Here is a 15,897-nt window from a genome sequence, read left to right as displayed (position 1 = left end):
CTGTTCTAGCCGGCCTCCGCCCAGTACCCTGCCCTGAACCTTAGTTACTGTTCTAGCCGGCCTCCGTCCAGTACCCTGCCCTGAACCTTAGTTACTGTTCTAGCCGGCCTCCGCCCAGTACCCTGCCCTGAACCTTAGTCACTGTTCTAGCCGGCCTCCGCCCAGTACCCTGCCTTGAACCCTAGTCACTGTTCTAGCCGGCCTCCGCCCAGTACCCTGCCCTGAACCTTAGTTACTGTTCTAGCCGGCCTCCGCCCAGTACCCTGCCCTGAACCTTAGTCACTGTTCTAGCCGGCCTCCGCCCAGTACCCTGCCCTGAACCTTAGTCACTGTTCTAGCTGGCCTCCGCCCAGTACCCTGCCCTGAACCTTAGTCACTGTTCTAGCCGGCTACCACCTGGTCCTGCTCCTTAGACACTGCTGCCCTTTGTACATAGAGTCATTGAGAACTGGACACAGTAATGTTCACATACTGTTACACTCACTTTATATGTGTATATTGTATTCATGGCTCATTCTATATAACTACTGCTGTACACACCTTTTCTATTCATATACTGTCCATACACAGCACGATATGTATATCCATACATTTATATTCCGTCTCCTACATTGTTTGTTCTGATATTTCTTAATTTCTTGATTTTATTTTTCTGGATTACGTGTGTATTGTGTTTTTTCTTCTTTGCTAGGTATCAGTGCTCTGTTGGAGCTAGTAACACCAGCATTTGGCTAGGCATTACTGCACTGTTGGAGCTAGAAACACCAGCATGTGGCTAGGTATTACTGCTCTGTTGGACCTAGAAACACCAGCATTCGGCTCAGTATTACTGCTCTGTTGGAGCTAGAAACACCAGCATTTGGCTAGGCATTACTGCACTGTTGGAGCTAGAAACACCAGCATGTGGCTAGGTATTACTGCTCTGTTGGACCTAGAAACACCAGCATTCGGCTCAGTATTACTGCTCTGTTGGAGCTAGAAACACCAGCATTCGGCTAGGTATTACTGCTCTGTTGGAGCTAGAAACACCAGCATTCGGCTAGGTATTACTGCTCTGTTGGAGCTAGAAACACCAGCATTCGGCTAGGCATTACTGCTCTGTTGGAGCTAGAAACACCAGCATTTGGCTAGGTATTACTCTTCTGTTGGAGCTAGAAACACAAGCATTTGGCTAGGTAATACTGCTCTGTTGGACCTAGAAACACCAGCATTTGGCTTGGTATTACTGCTCTGTTGGAGCTAGTAACACAAGCATTTCGCAAGTATATGTACGCAACCAATAAACATTTATTTTGATACCCTGGAGTACTGTAGTTTCAGGACAATATAGGCTTGAGCAACAAACACACATCTCTAAAGAGAGGCAGATACTGTAAGCAAATGGTGTGGACATTTAAGGATAGGTACTAATTTACACTACAAAAGCGACAATCTTTAAAAAAACATTTTTTTTTACTGAAGTTATACATTGGTCTTAGAATAAGGAACAAACCTGACGGAGGAATTATACAACTGTATGAGGATTAGTATGGGTGAGGAGAATGCATACTGTCTGCAAGAAAACTAAATAATAAAGTACAAGACAGACCAACAGGATCGGCGGCCATGCACAGTAGATCACCCGCTTGTTTTTGATAAACGGTGGCGATTCAACATGTAGAATCGCCTGGAGATTAGCTGAAAATGACGGCCAATGTTCTGTGATCAGAGGCTATAGGACGACCACCCGTTGCATTTAACGTTTCGTCAGCAACGGTCTGTTTAGTCTTTCACACTACAAGACTGTGGTAACAAAAGGTAGTATGTGCTAGGTAAAGCGTTGCCTTATCTCAGCTCACTGGTCACCATAGCAACACCCACCCGTAGCATGCTCTCCAGCAGGTATATTTCACTTGTCATCCCCAAAGCAAACACCTCCTTTGGCCGCCTTTCCTTCCAGTTCTCTGCTGCCAATGACTGGAACGAATTGCAAAAATCGCTCTAGTTGGAGACTTATGTCTCCCTCACCAACGTTAAAGTCAGCTGTAGGAGCAGCTTATCGACCACTGCAGCTGTACATAGTCCATCTGTAAATAGCCCATCCAACCAACTACCTACCTCATATTTTTGGCATACTATTGGCCTATTTATTTCCTTACCTCCTTACGTCATTTGCACACACTGTATACAGATTGTTCTATTGTATTATTGACTATACGTTTGTTTATCCCATGTGTAACTCTGTGTTGTTTAAGTCGCACTGCTTTGCTTTATCTTGGCCAGGTCGCAGTTGTAAATGAGAACTTGTTCTCAACTGGCCAACCTGATTAAATAAAGTTAAAATAAAAAAACATTTTAAAAGACAAATGTCAATGACATAAAACGGAAACAACTTCTTGGAAAATTACATTTTTATTAACATCAATTTTATTTTCACTTTCTTAAACAATCAAATTTGTAATAAATAAAGCACATCTGATGGGGTATACCATGCAAACATTACATTCTATAACATCAAAGAGAACTGTAGGTGTTGAACCAACCGATGGATATCTTGTTACAAGAGCATCACACTCTGACATTCATCCCATAAGCAATAACGGATTCATGATTGGTATTAACTTTACATGTACACCACGTACGGTATTAACCCATATACACATATGAAGGACCGGGGTTAAGTATACCAGTCACCATTTCATTCCACTCTTTAGAGCCGGGAAGAGTGGGGGGGGTGAAATAGGAGACAGAGAGTATAGAAGATGAGGGCTTGAGAGAAGAGCAAGAGAGAGGATCAAAAATAAAGAAAACATGGATGGATGGAGTAGAGCAGAGAGAGAAAAAGGTCCCTCAGGAGACACCAGTAGAGACCAGCAAGTCAGACAGTGTGACCTGCCCAGAGGCAGAGGAGCATAAAGAAGCAGAAAAAGTGAAAGGAATGAATGTACCAAGAACCCAAAGATGCCTGTGCAGCTCTGTCACCACGTTTGAATACAACGAGCATCTTTCCTCCAACGTGATTGGACAATATGGTTCCATCCACTGCAGGTTGAACTAGATTCTAGTCCAACACTGGATCTTCACCCAGAACAAAGATAGTAGAGGCCGTTTCGTCCAACAGTGAAATGAAATGCCATAATATAAACCCTTTTGATGATGAGGTGCACACAGTAGGGCAGAGAGAGTGGTGCATAGTGGGGCATTGCGCGCTGCCTATCAATAGCAAACATAACTCTCTTAAGTCAGCTTCCCTGAAATAAGAAATCCAATCTATATTATATTATCTTTGTTACAACTAGTGTGGAATATTCTACCCACTGTTCATATATTCTAGTTTTAGGAGGATGGAGGTTGACTGTTGTGCAAGTGAGGGTTAATAACTGAGGCCTGTACCTGTACGGTTAGTGACGCACTGGCTTAAAGCTAGCTGCTGGGATAACTGAAGTGAATTCACATTAAGTCTTATGTGGAACGAGTGCTAACAATAGGCAGGAGAATGGCTTCAACCCAACAGGCAATTCAACCCCTTGCGTTAATTTACAGCTAGTCAATCCACAGAGAGGAGGGTGGTTCCCGTCACCCTTCCATCACACACCACGTCTGACTCACCTGGTCACCAGCAGACATTCTGGGATGCGTCCCAAATGGCATCCTACTCCCTCCACAGTGCACTACTTTTGACCAGTGCAATTTGGGACACAACTTCTGACAGGTGCTCAAGCCGATTAAAGACATTCCCAAACAAAGGAAAGGAAGTTGGCAGTGAGAGAGAAAACCTTCACAACCGCCTCATTTATTAGAAACGAGGGAGCAATGAGAGAGCGAGGAAGACGACATGAGGTCGATCCGTCAGTCAGTCACGAGGTGTGTAACTTCAATCTTGTCCTCCCCCTTCTCTCTTCGTCTTCCCTGCCAAAAATGCAGAGCAAAAAAAAGCCCGGAGACAGTTGTTGGATTCCTGTGTGAAGAGGACATGTCTGGTGTACTCATCATGGGCCTATAAAGCATGGTGCCCACTCTGAGCAGAGGAAGTGCTATCTGCTCAGCAACACTGATAACCTGATCCTCCTCAGTGTTAAGGGCTCCATCCGATAAACTCCACTCGCAGAAAAAAAACTAGGAGCAACAGTTGGGCGTCACTGGGGGGGGGTTCAGTCATTTACAGAGGGAGGATTTAGTCTTCTTTGATCAGTGCAATGCTTCTGTGATCCATTGGTTTCTGCCAAGGAGAAATGGTGAGATGAATTACTGTATATCTATATCACACACACACACACTCAAAAGTTTGGAGTGACTTAGAAATGTCCTTGTTTTTGAAAGAAAATCAATTTTTTTGTCCATTAAAATAACATAAAATTGTTCAGAAATACAGTGTAGACATTGTTAATGTTGTAAATTACCATTGTAGCTGGAAACAGCTGAAACGATAGTGTATATGTATTTGTATGTGTATATATGTATTCAAATCAAATTCTAATCATATCATATTTGTCGGATGTGCCGAATACAACAGGTGTACACAGTGAAATGCTTACACATATATATTTATATTAGAGACATTTCTGTACAACACTGCTCACTAATAGTCTATGTACTGCAGCATGTGAGATGCTTGACAGGCAGATACCTGGTGTTCTACTTCTCCTCGTGAAGAGCTTCTATGAAGGCTTCAAGTTTCTCCTGAATCTCACGGACCTTCTCTGCAGAGGAGGAAAGAGAGGATGAGGGTTAGTTGAGTCTTTGCAAAACAAAAACAGTAGATATGGAGAGCATCCAAGATGCCTCAATTGATACAGTACAACCCAGGAAACCACTGTTGTCATGGAAGTTGGTTGAGTTGGCTAAACAGGCCTATTCTATTGTGTTTCCACCTGCGAGACCCAACACTACTTGAAGTTTCTCAGACTCTACGTCCTCCTGTTGTGACCATGGCCTTCCAACTACCAGCACACAAGAAATATATACACAAGAAATATATACACAATAAATATCCTGTGGCATACTTTCTTAGAATGAGTGTGAAACCAATGACCTGACATTCTGTATGTATTCACTAGCAGAATAACAGACGTGTCACAGGCCATTGTTCTGCCACCTCTTGTGTCAGCTAATCAGCAGACAGTCCCCACTGACATCCCTCAAACCTAAATAAAACTACCACTTAAGTGAAATATTCTATTGAAGAGGGGAGTTGTTGACCATACCATACCTCACACACCCACACCACATTAAAGACCCCCCCCCCCAAAAAAAAACATGACATGGTATGTCCCTCCAGGCACATGTCTAGCTAATGGATGGGAGATACCATAACATTATTCCACATGAAAGGGAAAATACACTGAAGAAAAGTTAAGTCACCGCGTCCCGCTGTTGGGGTCCTTTTGTCCGAGATGGTGTTCTGAGGAGAAATCCGTCCGTACAACATGTACTGTCACACGATGGGCTGCAGTTATAAAGAGTCTTTAAAATCGCTGAATAAACAAATGGCAAGAGTAAGTCTTAGCAAATTAGAAAAAAAGAGGCCTATAGGGGACTAGCAGTGCCAGCTGCCCCGTCTCTCCGTCTCACTCTATTCCAGTAGACTAATCCAACTGGAGCTGCCCCAAGCACAAACAAAACTCTGAGGCGAGATATTATCAGAAGAGAATCTTCAAATGCTCTTGACAACAAACAAAAAACTTAAGACAAAGGTCTGAAAGCTTCAAAACCAGAAGACTCCTTGATTTCTACGGCTCGATAAATCATAGCGGTTTAGCAGACCAACAGTGTTTTAAAAAGGAGTAGATCACAGCTTGACATTAGATGGTTCTTCACCCTTAAAGTAGTCTATGGGCCAAGAGGAACTGTAATCCATGGTTCAGTTCTTTAAAAAACAGCCACTTCAGCTAATCTTAACCACCACAAGCTAACAGTCAATGGAAGTCAGAGGCATGTGAGCATGTTAACAAAAAAACAGTATGAGGAATCATCTAACACATCAAGCTGTAAAAAAGTGAAGTACTCCTTTAAGTGTCCATTTCAACACGACGGTGGGAGCTGCATTTAGAGGGTAACCTTATCCTAAAGAGAGGGGCTGGGGCAAGACCCTTTGGTGGGGGGCACGGGTGTAGATGTATCCCTTTCTGAAAGATGAAAGTCACACGGCAGTCTTTAAGTACACACACACACCTCAGAGTCCTGAAATATGACACTAAAAGTGCTGAGAAATCACTATGACCAACACACACATCTAAGCCATGAAAAACAGCAGAAGAGTGGTAGAAAAACACCTTTCCCCTCCTCCCTCTCTCAACACACACACACACACACACACACACAAATAAATTCCCCCAGTCTTTGATACTTTAACACAGAGGCACATGGGGAGATTCCAACGCGTACTGGTGGCATTAGGGCTGGGAAAGAGGGCACGGTGACACGGTTCCACCCAGTCTTTGATACTTTAACACAGAGGCACATGGGGAGATTCCAACAAAATAGGAAAAATGTCAAGGGGGGTGAATAGGGCTGGGAAAGAGGGCACGGCGACACGGTTCCACCCAGTCTTTGATACTTTAACACAGAGGCACATGGGGAGATTCCAACAAAATAGGAAAAATGTCAAGGGGGGTGAATAGGGCTGGGAAAGAGGGCACGGTGACACGGTTCCACCCAGTCTTTGATAATTTAACACAGAGGCACATGGGGAGATTCCAACACGTACTGGTGGCATTAGGGCTGGGAAAGAGGGCACGGTGACACGGTTCCACCCAGTCTTTGATACTTTAACACAGAGGCACATGGGGAGATTCCAATACGTACTGGTGGCATTAGGTCTGGGAAAGAGGGCACGGTGACACGGTTCCACCCAGTCTTTGATACTTTAACACAGAGGCACATGGGGAGATTCCAACACGTACTGGTGGCATTAGGGCTGGGAAAGAGGGCACGGTGACACGGTGCCACCATCACGGCAGGTGCGTTGGGGCTGAAACCTAACCTGGCTGGAGCCCCACTCTAGAACTCTCTACCCAACCACAAGGGTGCAAAAGAAGTTAAGGAACACACATACCGGGTGAAGGAGAGTGGGTCGGGCACCGAACGCAAAACATAACTCAAATGGAGTCAATAGCAACATCTATCTGTCCCAGACCCATGAAGGAGGAGGGAGGGACATCTCTGTCATATCAAAACAAGCCAAGGGAAAACCCCTGCCGCTCAGCGGAGTCTAGATGTGCCACTTATAAAAGAGCTACTGTGTACAGTTCATTTATTTTTTTATGAACCTTTATTTTAACAGTCTTTTCAAAATCAACCCTGCATACAAACATCAACACAATAAAATACTCAATCACAAAACAAACCCAATCTTCACTTAGAGGATTCCCCACTAATGTTATAAATTCTCTAAAGGGCAACAGGTATTCAAGCCTGAGCTTCCCCCGCAACACATTTCACATCTATGGAGCATAAAAACCTTGGAACCTCTAGCACTACACAATGTTGTGCTCTTGTACCGTACGCTGTTGTTGTGACCTTGACCAGTGTTGTCAGATACATGGGAAGTCTCTGCAGGAGTGCTTTGTAAATAAACCAAAGAAAACGCTGCTCTCTTCTTAGATACAGAGGCCCAACCCACTTTTTGATACAATACACAATGGTGAGTTCTAAAACGATCAGCAGTAATGAATCCAAGGGCACAATGGAAAGCAGCATCTAGTGGTTTAAGTGTGGAAGCTGCTGCATGCATATAGATAATATCCCCGGAATCTAAAACAGACATAAGTGGCCTGGACAACTTCCTTTTTATTAGCAAAACAACAGTTAATCACATCTTGATCTTCAATTTCCTAACCAGCTCAGAAACATGCGTTTTAAACCCCAATATATCATCTAGCCACATACCAAGATATTTAGAAGAGGGCAAGTCATTTAAAAAGGTCAAATATGTCTAAGTTACAGGACCTATAGCATGTATTTTGTTTTGTTTGCATTAAGAACTAACTAAAGATCCAAGTGTGACTTCTGCAGCGCATGGAAATCACACTGCAAATGTGAAAAGGCTTGGTTTACAAATGGTGCAACAGAGTACAACACTGTTTGATCAGCATAAACATTTATATATATATTTTAAATCACAGTAGTTCCAATGTTATTTATATACAGCGTAAACAATAGTGGCCCCTGAATCGAACCCTGGGCTATCCCTTTATGCACATCAAGTAATTCAGATTTGACCCCCCCTCTGTCACAATATAGTTATATTACAGAGATAGTTCCGAAACCACATACAGGCATCAGTGTTCAGGCCTACTGAGGACAACTTACTCAATAAAACAGAACGATCAAATGGTGTCAAAAGCCTTTGACAAGTCAACAAAACGAGGCAGCACAATTCATTTAGGCATCTAAAGCATTGACAATATCATTTACAACTATTGTGGTTACAGTAACAGTACTGCGCCCTGGTCTAAACCCTGAATGATGTGCAGTGGCTGGTGATAGTATTCACCCCCCTTGACATTTTTCCTATTTTGTTGCCTTACAACCTGGAATTAAAATGGATTTTTGGGGGATTTGTATCATTTGATTTTCACAACATGCCTACCACTTTGAATATGCAAAATATTTTTAAATTGTGAAACAAGAAATAAGACAAAAAAAACTAACAAAAGTGCATAACTATTCATCCCCCCCAAAGTCAATACCTTGTAGAGACACCTTTTGTAGCAATTACAGCTGCAAGTCTCTTGGGGTATGTCTCTATAAGCTTGGCACATCTAGCCACTGGGATCTTTGCACATTCAAGGCAAAACTGCTCCAGCTCCTTCAAGTCGGATGGGTTCCGCTGGTGTACAGCAATCTAAGTCATAGAACAGATTCTCAATTGGATTGAGGTCTGGGCTTTGACTAGGCCATCCCAAGACATTTAAATGTTAACCCTTAAACCACTTGAGGGTTGCTTTAGCAGTATGCTTAGGGTCATTGTCATGCTGGAAGGTGAACCTCTGTCCCAGTATCAAATCTCTGGAAGACAGAAACTGGTTTCCCTCAAGAATTTCCCTGTATTTAGTGGCATCCATCATTCCTTCAATTCTGAACAGTTTCCAAGTCTCTGCTGATGAAAAACATCCCCATAGAACGATGCTGCCACCACGAGTCACTGTGGGGATGGTGTTCCCGGGGTGATGAGAGGTGTTGGGTTTGCGCCAGACATACAGTTGAAGTCGGAAGTTTACATACACTTAGGTTGGAGTCATTAAAACTTGCCTTTCAGGCCTCCTGGGTGGCGCAGTGGTTAAGGGCGCTGTACTGCAGCGCCAGCAGTGCCACCAGAGACTCTGGGTTCGCGCCCAGGCTCTGTCGTAACCGGCTGCGACTGGGAGGTCCGTGGGGCGACGCACAATTGGCCTAGCGTCGTCCGGGTTAGGGAAGGTTTGGCCGGTAGGGATATCCTTGCCTCATCAAGCACCAGCGACTCCTGTGGCGGGCCGGGCGCAGTGCGCGCTAACCAAAGTTGCCAGGTGCACGTTGCGTGCTGTGTTAAGAAGCAGTGCGCCTTGGTTGGGTTGTGTATCGGAGGACTTTCAACCTTCGTCTCTCCCGAGCCCGCACGGGAGTTGTAGCGATGAGACAAGATATTAGCTACTAAACAATTGGATACCACGAAATTTGGGAGAAAAAGGTGTAAAAAAAACAAACAAAAAAAACTCGCTTTTCATCCACTCCATAAATTTCTTGTTAAACTATAGTTTTGGCAAGTCGGATAGGACATCTACTTTGTGCATGACACAAGTCATTTTTCCAACAATTGTTTACAGACAGATTATTTCACTGTATCACAATTCCAGTGGGTCAGAGGTATATATACACGAAGTTGACTATGTCTTTAAACCGCTTGAAAAAATGCCATAAAATGATGTCATGGCATTCGAAGCTTCTGATGGGCTAATTAACATAATTCGAATCAATTGGAGGTGTACCTGTGGATGTATTTCAAGGCCTACCTTCAAACTCAGTGCCTCTTAGCTTGACATCATGGGAAAATCAAAAGAAATCAGCCAAGACCTCAGAGAAAAAATTGTAGACCTTCACAAGTCTTTGACCATCCTTGGGTGCTATTTCCAAAACGTCTGAAGGTACCATGTTCATCTGTACAAACAACAGTACGCAAGTATAAACACCATGGGACCACACAGCCGTCATACCACTCAGGAAGGAGACGCATTCTGTCTCCTAGAGCTCAACGTGCTTTGTTGCGAAAAGTGCAAATCAATCCCAGAACAACAACAAAGGACCTTGTGAAGATGCTGGAGAAAACAGGTACAAAAGTATCTATAACCACAGTAAAACGAGTCCTATATCGACATAACCTGAAAGGTTGTTCAGCAAGGAAGAAGCCACTGCTCCAAAACCGGCATAATAAAGCCAGACTACGGTTTGCAACTGCACATGGGGACAAAGATCGTACTTTTGGGAATAATGTCCTCTTGTCTGATGAAACAAAACTAGAACTGTTTGGCCATAATGACCATCGTTATGTTTGGAGGAAAAGGGGGATGCTTGCAAGCCGAAGAACACCATCCGAAACCGTGAAGCATGGGGGCTTCAGCATCATGTTTTGGGGGTGCTTTGCTACAAGAGGGACTGGTGCACTTCACAAAATAGATGGCACCATGAGGAAGGAAAATTATGTGGATTTATTGAAGCAACATCTCAAGACATCATTTAAAGCTTGGTCACAAATGGGTCTTCCAAATGGACAATGACACCAAGCATACTTCCAATGTTGTAGCAAATGGCTTAACTTCTTGGTGACGGCGGCAGTATTGAGTAGCTTGGATGAATAAGGTGCCCAGAGTAAACTGCCTACTACTCTGTCCCAGATGTTAATATATGCATATTATTAGTAGTATTGGATAGAAAACACTGACGTTTCTAAAACTGTTTGAATGATGTCTGTAAGTGGTAGGCAAAAACCTGAGAAAAATCCAACCAGGAAGTGGGAAATCTGAGACTCGTACTTTAACTCAGCCCCTATTGTCGATACAGTGGATTATTGGTTATGTTGCACTTCTTAAGGCTTCCACTAGATACCAACAGTCTTTAGAATGTTGTTTCAGGCTTCTACTGTGAGTGTGACCGAATGAGAGAGGAATGAGTCAGGTGTCTGGCAGAGTGCCACAGGCCCTGAGGCGCGGTCACGAGAGAGTTAGCTCTCGTTCCATTGCTTTTCTACAGACATTGGAATTCTCCAGTTAGAACATTATTGAAGATTTATGATTTTAAAAAATCCTAAAGATTGATTCTATACTCAGTTTGACAAGTTTCTACGGGCTGTAACGGAACTTTTTGAACTTTTCTGAACACACTTTTGGATTTGTTTACTAAACGCCCTAACAAAAGAAGCTATTTGGACATAAATGGACATTTTCGAACAAAACAAACATTTATTGTGGAACTGTGATTCCTGGGAGTGCATTCTGATGAAGATCAAAAGGTAAGTGAATATTTATAATGCTATTTATGACTAATGCTGACTACCCAATATGGAGGATATCTTTTTGGCTGCTTTGTTGTCTGAACGCTGAACTCAGATTATTGCATGGTTTGCCTTTTCCGTCAAGTTTTTAAAAAATCTGACACAGCGGTTGAATTAAGGAGAAGTATATCTCTAATTCCATGTATAACACTATTTTCATCAACATTTATAATGAGTATTTCTGTAAATAGATGTGGCTCTCGGCACAATCACTGCATGTTTTATAACTACTGAACGCCAATGTAAACAGATTTTTGTATATAAATATGCACTTTATCGAACAAAACATGCATGTATTCTGTAACATGAAGTCCTATGAGTGTCATCTGATGAAGACCATCAAAGGTTAGTGATTAATTTTAATCTCTATTTGTGCTTTTTGTGACTCCTCTCCTTGGCTGGAAAAATGGATGTGTTTTTTTGTGAGTTGGTGGTGACCTAACATAATCGTTTGTGGTGCTTTCGCTGTAAAGCATTTTTGAAATCAGACACTGTGGCTGGATGAACCGTTAATTTTATATTTAAAATGGTGTAAAATACTTGAATGCTTGAGGAATTTTAATTATGAGATTTTTGTTGTTTTGAATTTGGCGCCCTGCACTTTCACTGGCTGTTGGCGAGGTGGGACGCTACCGTCCCACATATCCCAGAGAGGTTAAGGACAACAAAGTCAAGGTCTTGGAGTGGCCATCACAAAGCCCTGACCTCAATCCTATAGAACATTTGTGGGCAGAACTGAAAAAGCGTGTTCGACCAAGGAGGCCTACAAACCTGACTCAGTTACACCAGCTCTGTCAGGAGGAATGGGCCAAAATTCACCCAACTTATTGTGGGAAGCTTGTGGAAGGCTAGCGAAAACGTTTCACACAAATTAAACCATTTAAAGCCCATGTATGTAAACTTCTGACCCACTGGGAATATGATGAAAGAAATAAAAGCTGAAATAAATCACTAAACTATTATTCTGACATTTCACATTCTTACAATAAAGTGGTGATCCTAACTGACCTAAAACAGGGGATTTTTACTAGGATTAAATGTTAGCAATTGTGAAAAACTGAGTTTAAATGTATTTGGCTAAGGTGTATGTAAACTTCTGACTTCAACTGAAGCATTTTCCTTAGTGGCCAAAAAGCTCAATTTTAGTCTCGTCTGAACAGAGTAGCTTCTTCCATATGTTTGGGGAGCCTCCCACATGCCTTTTGGTGAACACCAAACGTGTTTGCTTATTTTTTTCTTTAAGCAATGGCTTTTTTTCTGGCCACTCTTCCGTAAAGCCCAGCTCTGTGGAGTGTACGGCTTAAAGTGGTCCTATGGACAGATACTCCAATCTCCACTGTGGAGCTTTGCAGCTCCTTCAGGTTTATCTTTGGTCTCTTTGTTGCCTCTCTGATTAATGCCCTCCTTGCCTGGTCCGTGAGTTGATGGGCAGCCATCTCTTGGCAGGTTTGTTGTGGTGCCATATTCTTTCCATGTTTTAATAATGGATGTAATGGTGCTCTGTGGGATGATCAAAGTTTAGGATATATTTTTATAACCCAACCCTGATCTGTACTTCTCCACAACTTTGTCCCTGACCTGTTTGGAGAGCTCCTTGGTCTTCATGGTGCTGCTTGCTTGGTTGTGCCCCTTGCTTAGTGATGTGCAGACTCTGGGGCCTTTCAGAACAGGTGTAGATACTGAGATCATGTGGCACTTAAAGTTCACTTGTGTGACTTATGTGACTTCTGAAGGTAATTGGTTGCACCAGATCTTATGTAGGGGCTTCATAGCAAAGGGGTGAATACAAATGAGCACCACTTGTCCGTTTTTTTTCCTTCCATTTCACTTCAACAATTTTGACTATGTCCATTCCATGAAATCCAAATAAAAATCCATTTAAATTACAGGTTGCAATGCAAGAAAATAGGAAAAACGCCATGGGGGTGAATACTTTTGCAAGGCAGTGAGTGTACATTCAGAATATAATTCTCAGATAAAAAGGAATGAAGTTGTACATTTACATTGTACATAGACAAGAAACCCAAGACATGGCATGATAATGACGAAGAACACTAGTGTCCCCAACCTTCTGGAGTAGCGACACATAAGCAGCCTTCCATACTTGTGGAATATTTCCCGATATCAATTTTTTAAATTGATTTCAAATGTGGTTTATTACGCCAGCGATGATGCAGCCCGGCTCCAGTTTATCAGCCCCTGTGGACTTTTGTGTCTATAGATAGCAGGGCATCTAAGTCCTCTTTTTATGCAAATTGCAGAAAATAATATCCTCAACTACCATTTTCCAAATCATTCCGCAAATTCCCCCTATCAGCATTAAGTCCAAACTCCTAGAGAGTAGGCCTAGCAGTTATTTCAAAGCCAGCTGAAATAAAAATGGTGGTTAAATTGCTCGATGTGGACCACTTACTGCATCAGGTCAACCACGGAGGAGACGACACACGTCGAACAAACCTTAACTGAAGTACATTTTACATCTCTCGCCATTTAGATCAGAATTTGATAGGCAAAATGTTACGCCATTCATTTAATGCCATTCATTTATAACAGCGTTACAATTATGCCCCTGTCATCATGAAGGGAAAAGCGAGGGGATGCACAAAAAAAAATCTAATATTCTGGTTAGTAATGGTGCGAAACAGATTGATTTCTCCTCTGCCATCTGTTTGTCCCACAAGACGACAAGGGACATAAACAGCTTTTCTTTCAGGACGCGCGGAAACGCAACACACAAAGTGGACAGAGTCGCCGTTCGCTGCCTGTTGCCTCAGAGGGAGGCAACAATTTAGGCGCCTGTTTACCTAAGAGATGAGCCCCAAGACACTGCCATTCAGCTGCCCTCCCTTTTATCTGGTCATGAATATTCCCATAATCCTCTGAAATCCCTTATTTCAGGTCCCTCTTTCGGCTGATCTCCACAGGAAATGATAGGTCTCTTTCACTCCCACTCATCTGCGCCGTAAGGCTGCAAAGCCTTCAGTGAACAGAGCAGGAACTGCAGAAGGGACTGAGGGAAAAGCTTTTAATTGACCTGTAATTAGACTGTGAAACAGTGTGGCCGTGGTCAAACAACCGCTCCATACAGATGGAAAGAGAGTAGAAAGAAGGTGAGAGGGGGTCGTAGGGCACGCTGTGAGGGAGGGTCGTATAGCACGCTGTGAGGGTAGTAGGGCACGCTGTTAGAGAGGGTCGTGTAGCACGCTGTGAGAGAGGGTCGTGTAGCACGCTGTGAGAGAGGGTCGTGTAGCACGCTGTGAGAGAGGGTCGTATAGCACGCTGTGAGAGAGGGTCGTATAGCACGCTGTGAGAGGGTCGTATAGCACGCTGTGAGAGGGTCGTGTAGCACGCTGTGAGAGAGGGTCGTGTAGCACGCTGTGAGAGAGGGTCGTGTAGCACGCTGTGAGAGAGGGTCGTGTAGCACGCTGTGAGAGAGGGTCGTGTAGCACGCTGTGAGAGAGGGTCGTGTAGCACGCTGTGAGAGAGGGTCGTATAGCACGCTGTGAGAGAGGGTCGTATAGCACGCTGTGAGAGAGGGTCGTATAGCACGCTGTGAGAGAGGGTCGTATAGCACGCTGTGAGAGAGGGTCGTATAGCACGCTGTGAGAGAGGGTCGTATAGCACGCTGTGAGAGAGGGTCGTATAGCACGCTGTGAGAGAGGGTCGTATAGCACGCTGTGAGAGAGGGTCGTATAGCACGCTGTGAGAGAGGGTCGTAGGGCACGCTGTGAGAGAGGGTCGTATAGCACACTGTGAGAGAGGGTCGTATAGCACGCTGTGAGAGAGGGTCGTATAGCACGCTGTGAGAGAGGGTCGTATAGCACGCTGTGAGAGAGGGTCGTATAGCACGCTGTGAGAGAGGGTCGTAGGGCACGCTGTGAGAGAGGGTCGTATAGCACACTGTGAGAGAGGGACCTTAATCTCTTTAAATATTGAGGATGCTCCTCTCTGGAGTTTGATGTGAAAGGAGAGAGGCAACCGTTAGAAATGGGAGACTTTGTTATAAAATGTGTCAACGGAAGAGTTTCAGTGGCTAACATTTGGTGCCAAGACAGAGTTTCAGTGGCTAACATTTGGTGCCAAGACAGAGTTTCAGTGGCTAACATTTGGTGCCAAGACAGAGTTTCAGTGGCTAACATTTGGTGCCAAGACAGAGTTTCAGTGGCTAACATTTGGTGCCAAGACAGAGTTTCAGTGGCTAACATTTGGTGCCAAGACAGAGTTTCAGTGGCTAACATTTGGTGCCAAGACAGTTTCAGTGGCTAACATTTGGTGCCAAGACAGAGATTCAGTGGCTAACATTTGGTGCCAAGACAGAGATTCAGTGGCTAACATTTGGTGCCAAGACAGAGATTCAGTGGCTAACATTTGGTGCCAAGACAGAGATTCAGTGG

The 15,897-nt window shown here is 43.7% G+C and overlaps 1 protein-coding gene across 4 annotated transcripts in view; it reads right to left on the bottom strand.

The window, feature by feature from the left end:
• Positions 1–2,375: 2,375 nt before the first annotated feature.
• The window catches only part of LOC139420491 (dynamin-like GTPase OPA1, mitochondrial), a 78,987-nt gene continuing 65,465 nt past the window's right edge, over positions 2,376–15,897 (bottom strand). For all 4 annotated transcript variants that reach the window (XM_071170930.1, XM_071170723.1, XM_071170851.1 and 1 more), the window contains 2 exons: positions 4,607–4,679; positions 2,376–4,198 (listed from right to left, as the gene is read on the bottom strand). In XM_071170930.1, the coding sequence (XP_071027031.1) occupies positions 4,615–4,679 (65 nt within the window). In that variant the 3' untranslated portion in view covers positions 2,376–4,198; positions 4,607–4,614. The remainder of the gene's footprint in view (positions 4,199–4,606; positions 4,680–15,897) is intronic.

The sequence above is a fragment of the Oncorhynchus clarkii genome, chromosome 1, assembly GCF_045791955.1.
Source record: "Oncorhynchus clarkii lewisi isolate Uvic-CL-2024 chromosome 1, UVic_Ocla_1.0, whole genome shotgun sequence".
NCBI classification, from domain to species: domain Eukaryota; kingdom Metazoa; phylum Chordata; class Actinopteri; order Salmoniformes; family Salmonidae; genus Oncorhynchus; species Oncorhynchus clarkii.
The sequence above is the reverse complement of the archived record's forward strand: the minus strand, read 5'-3'. Positions and strand labels throughout refer to the sequence as shown.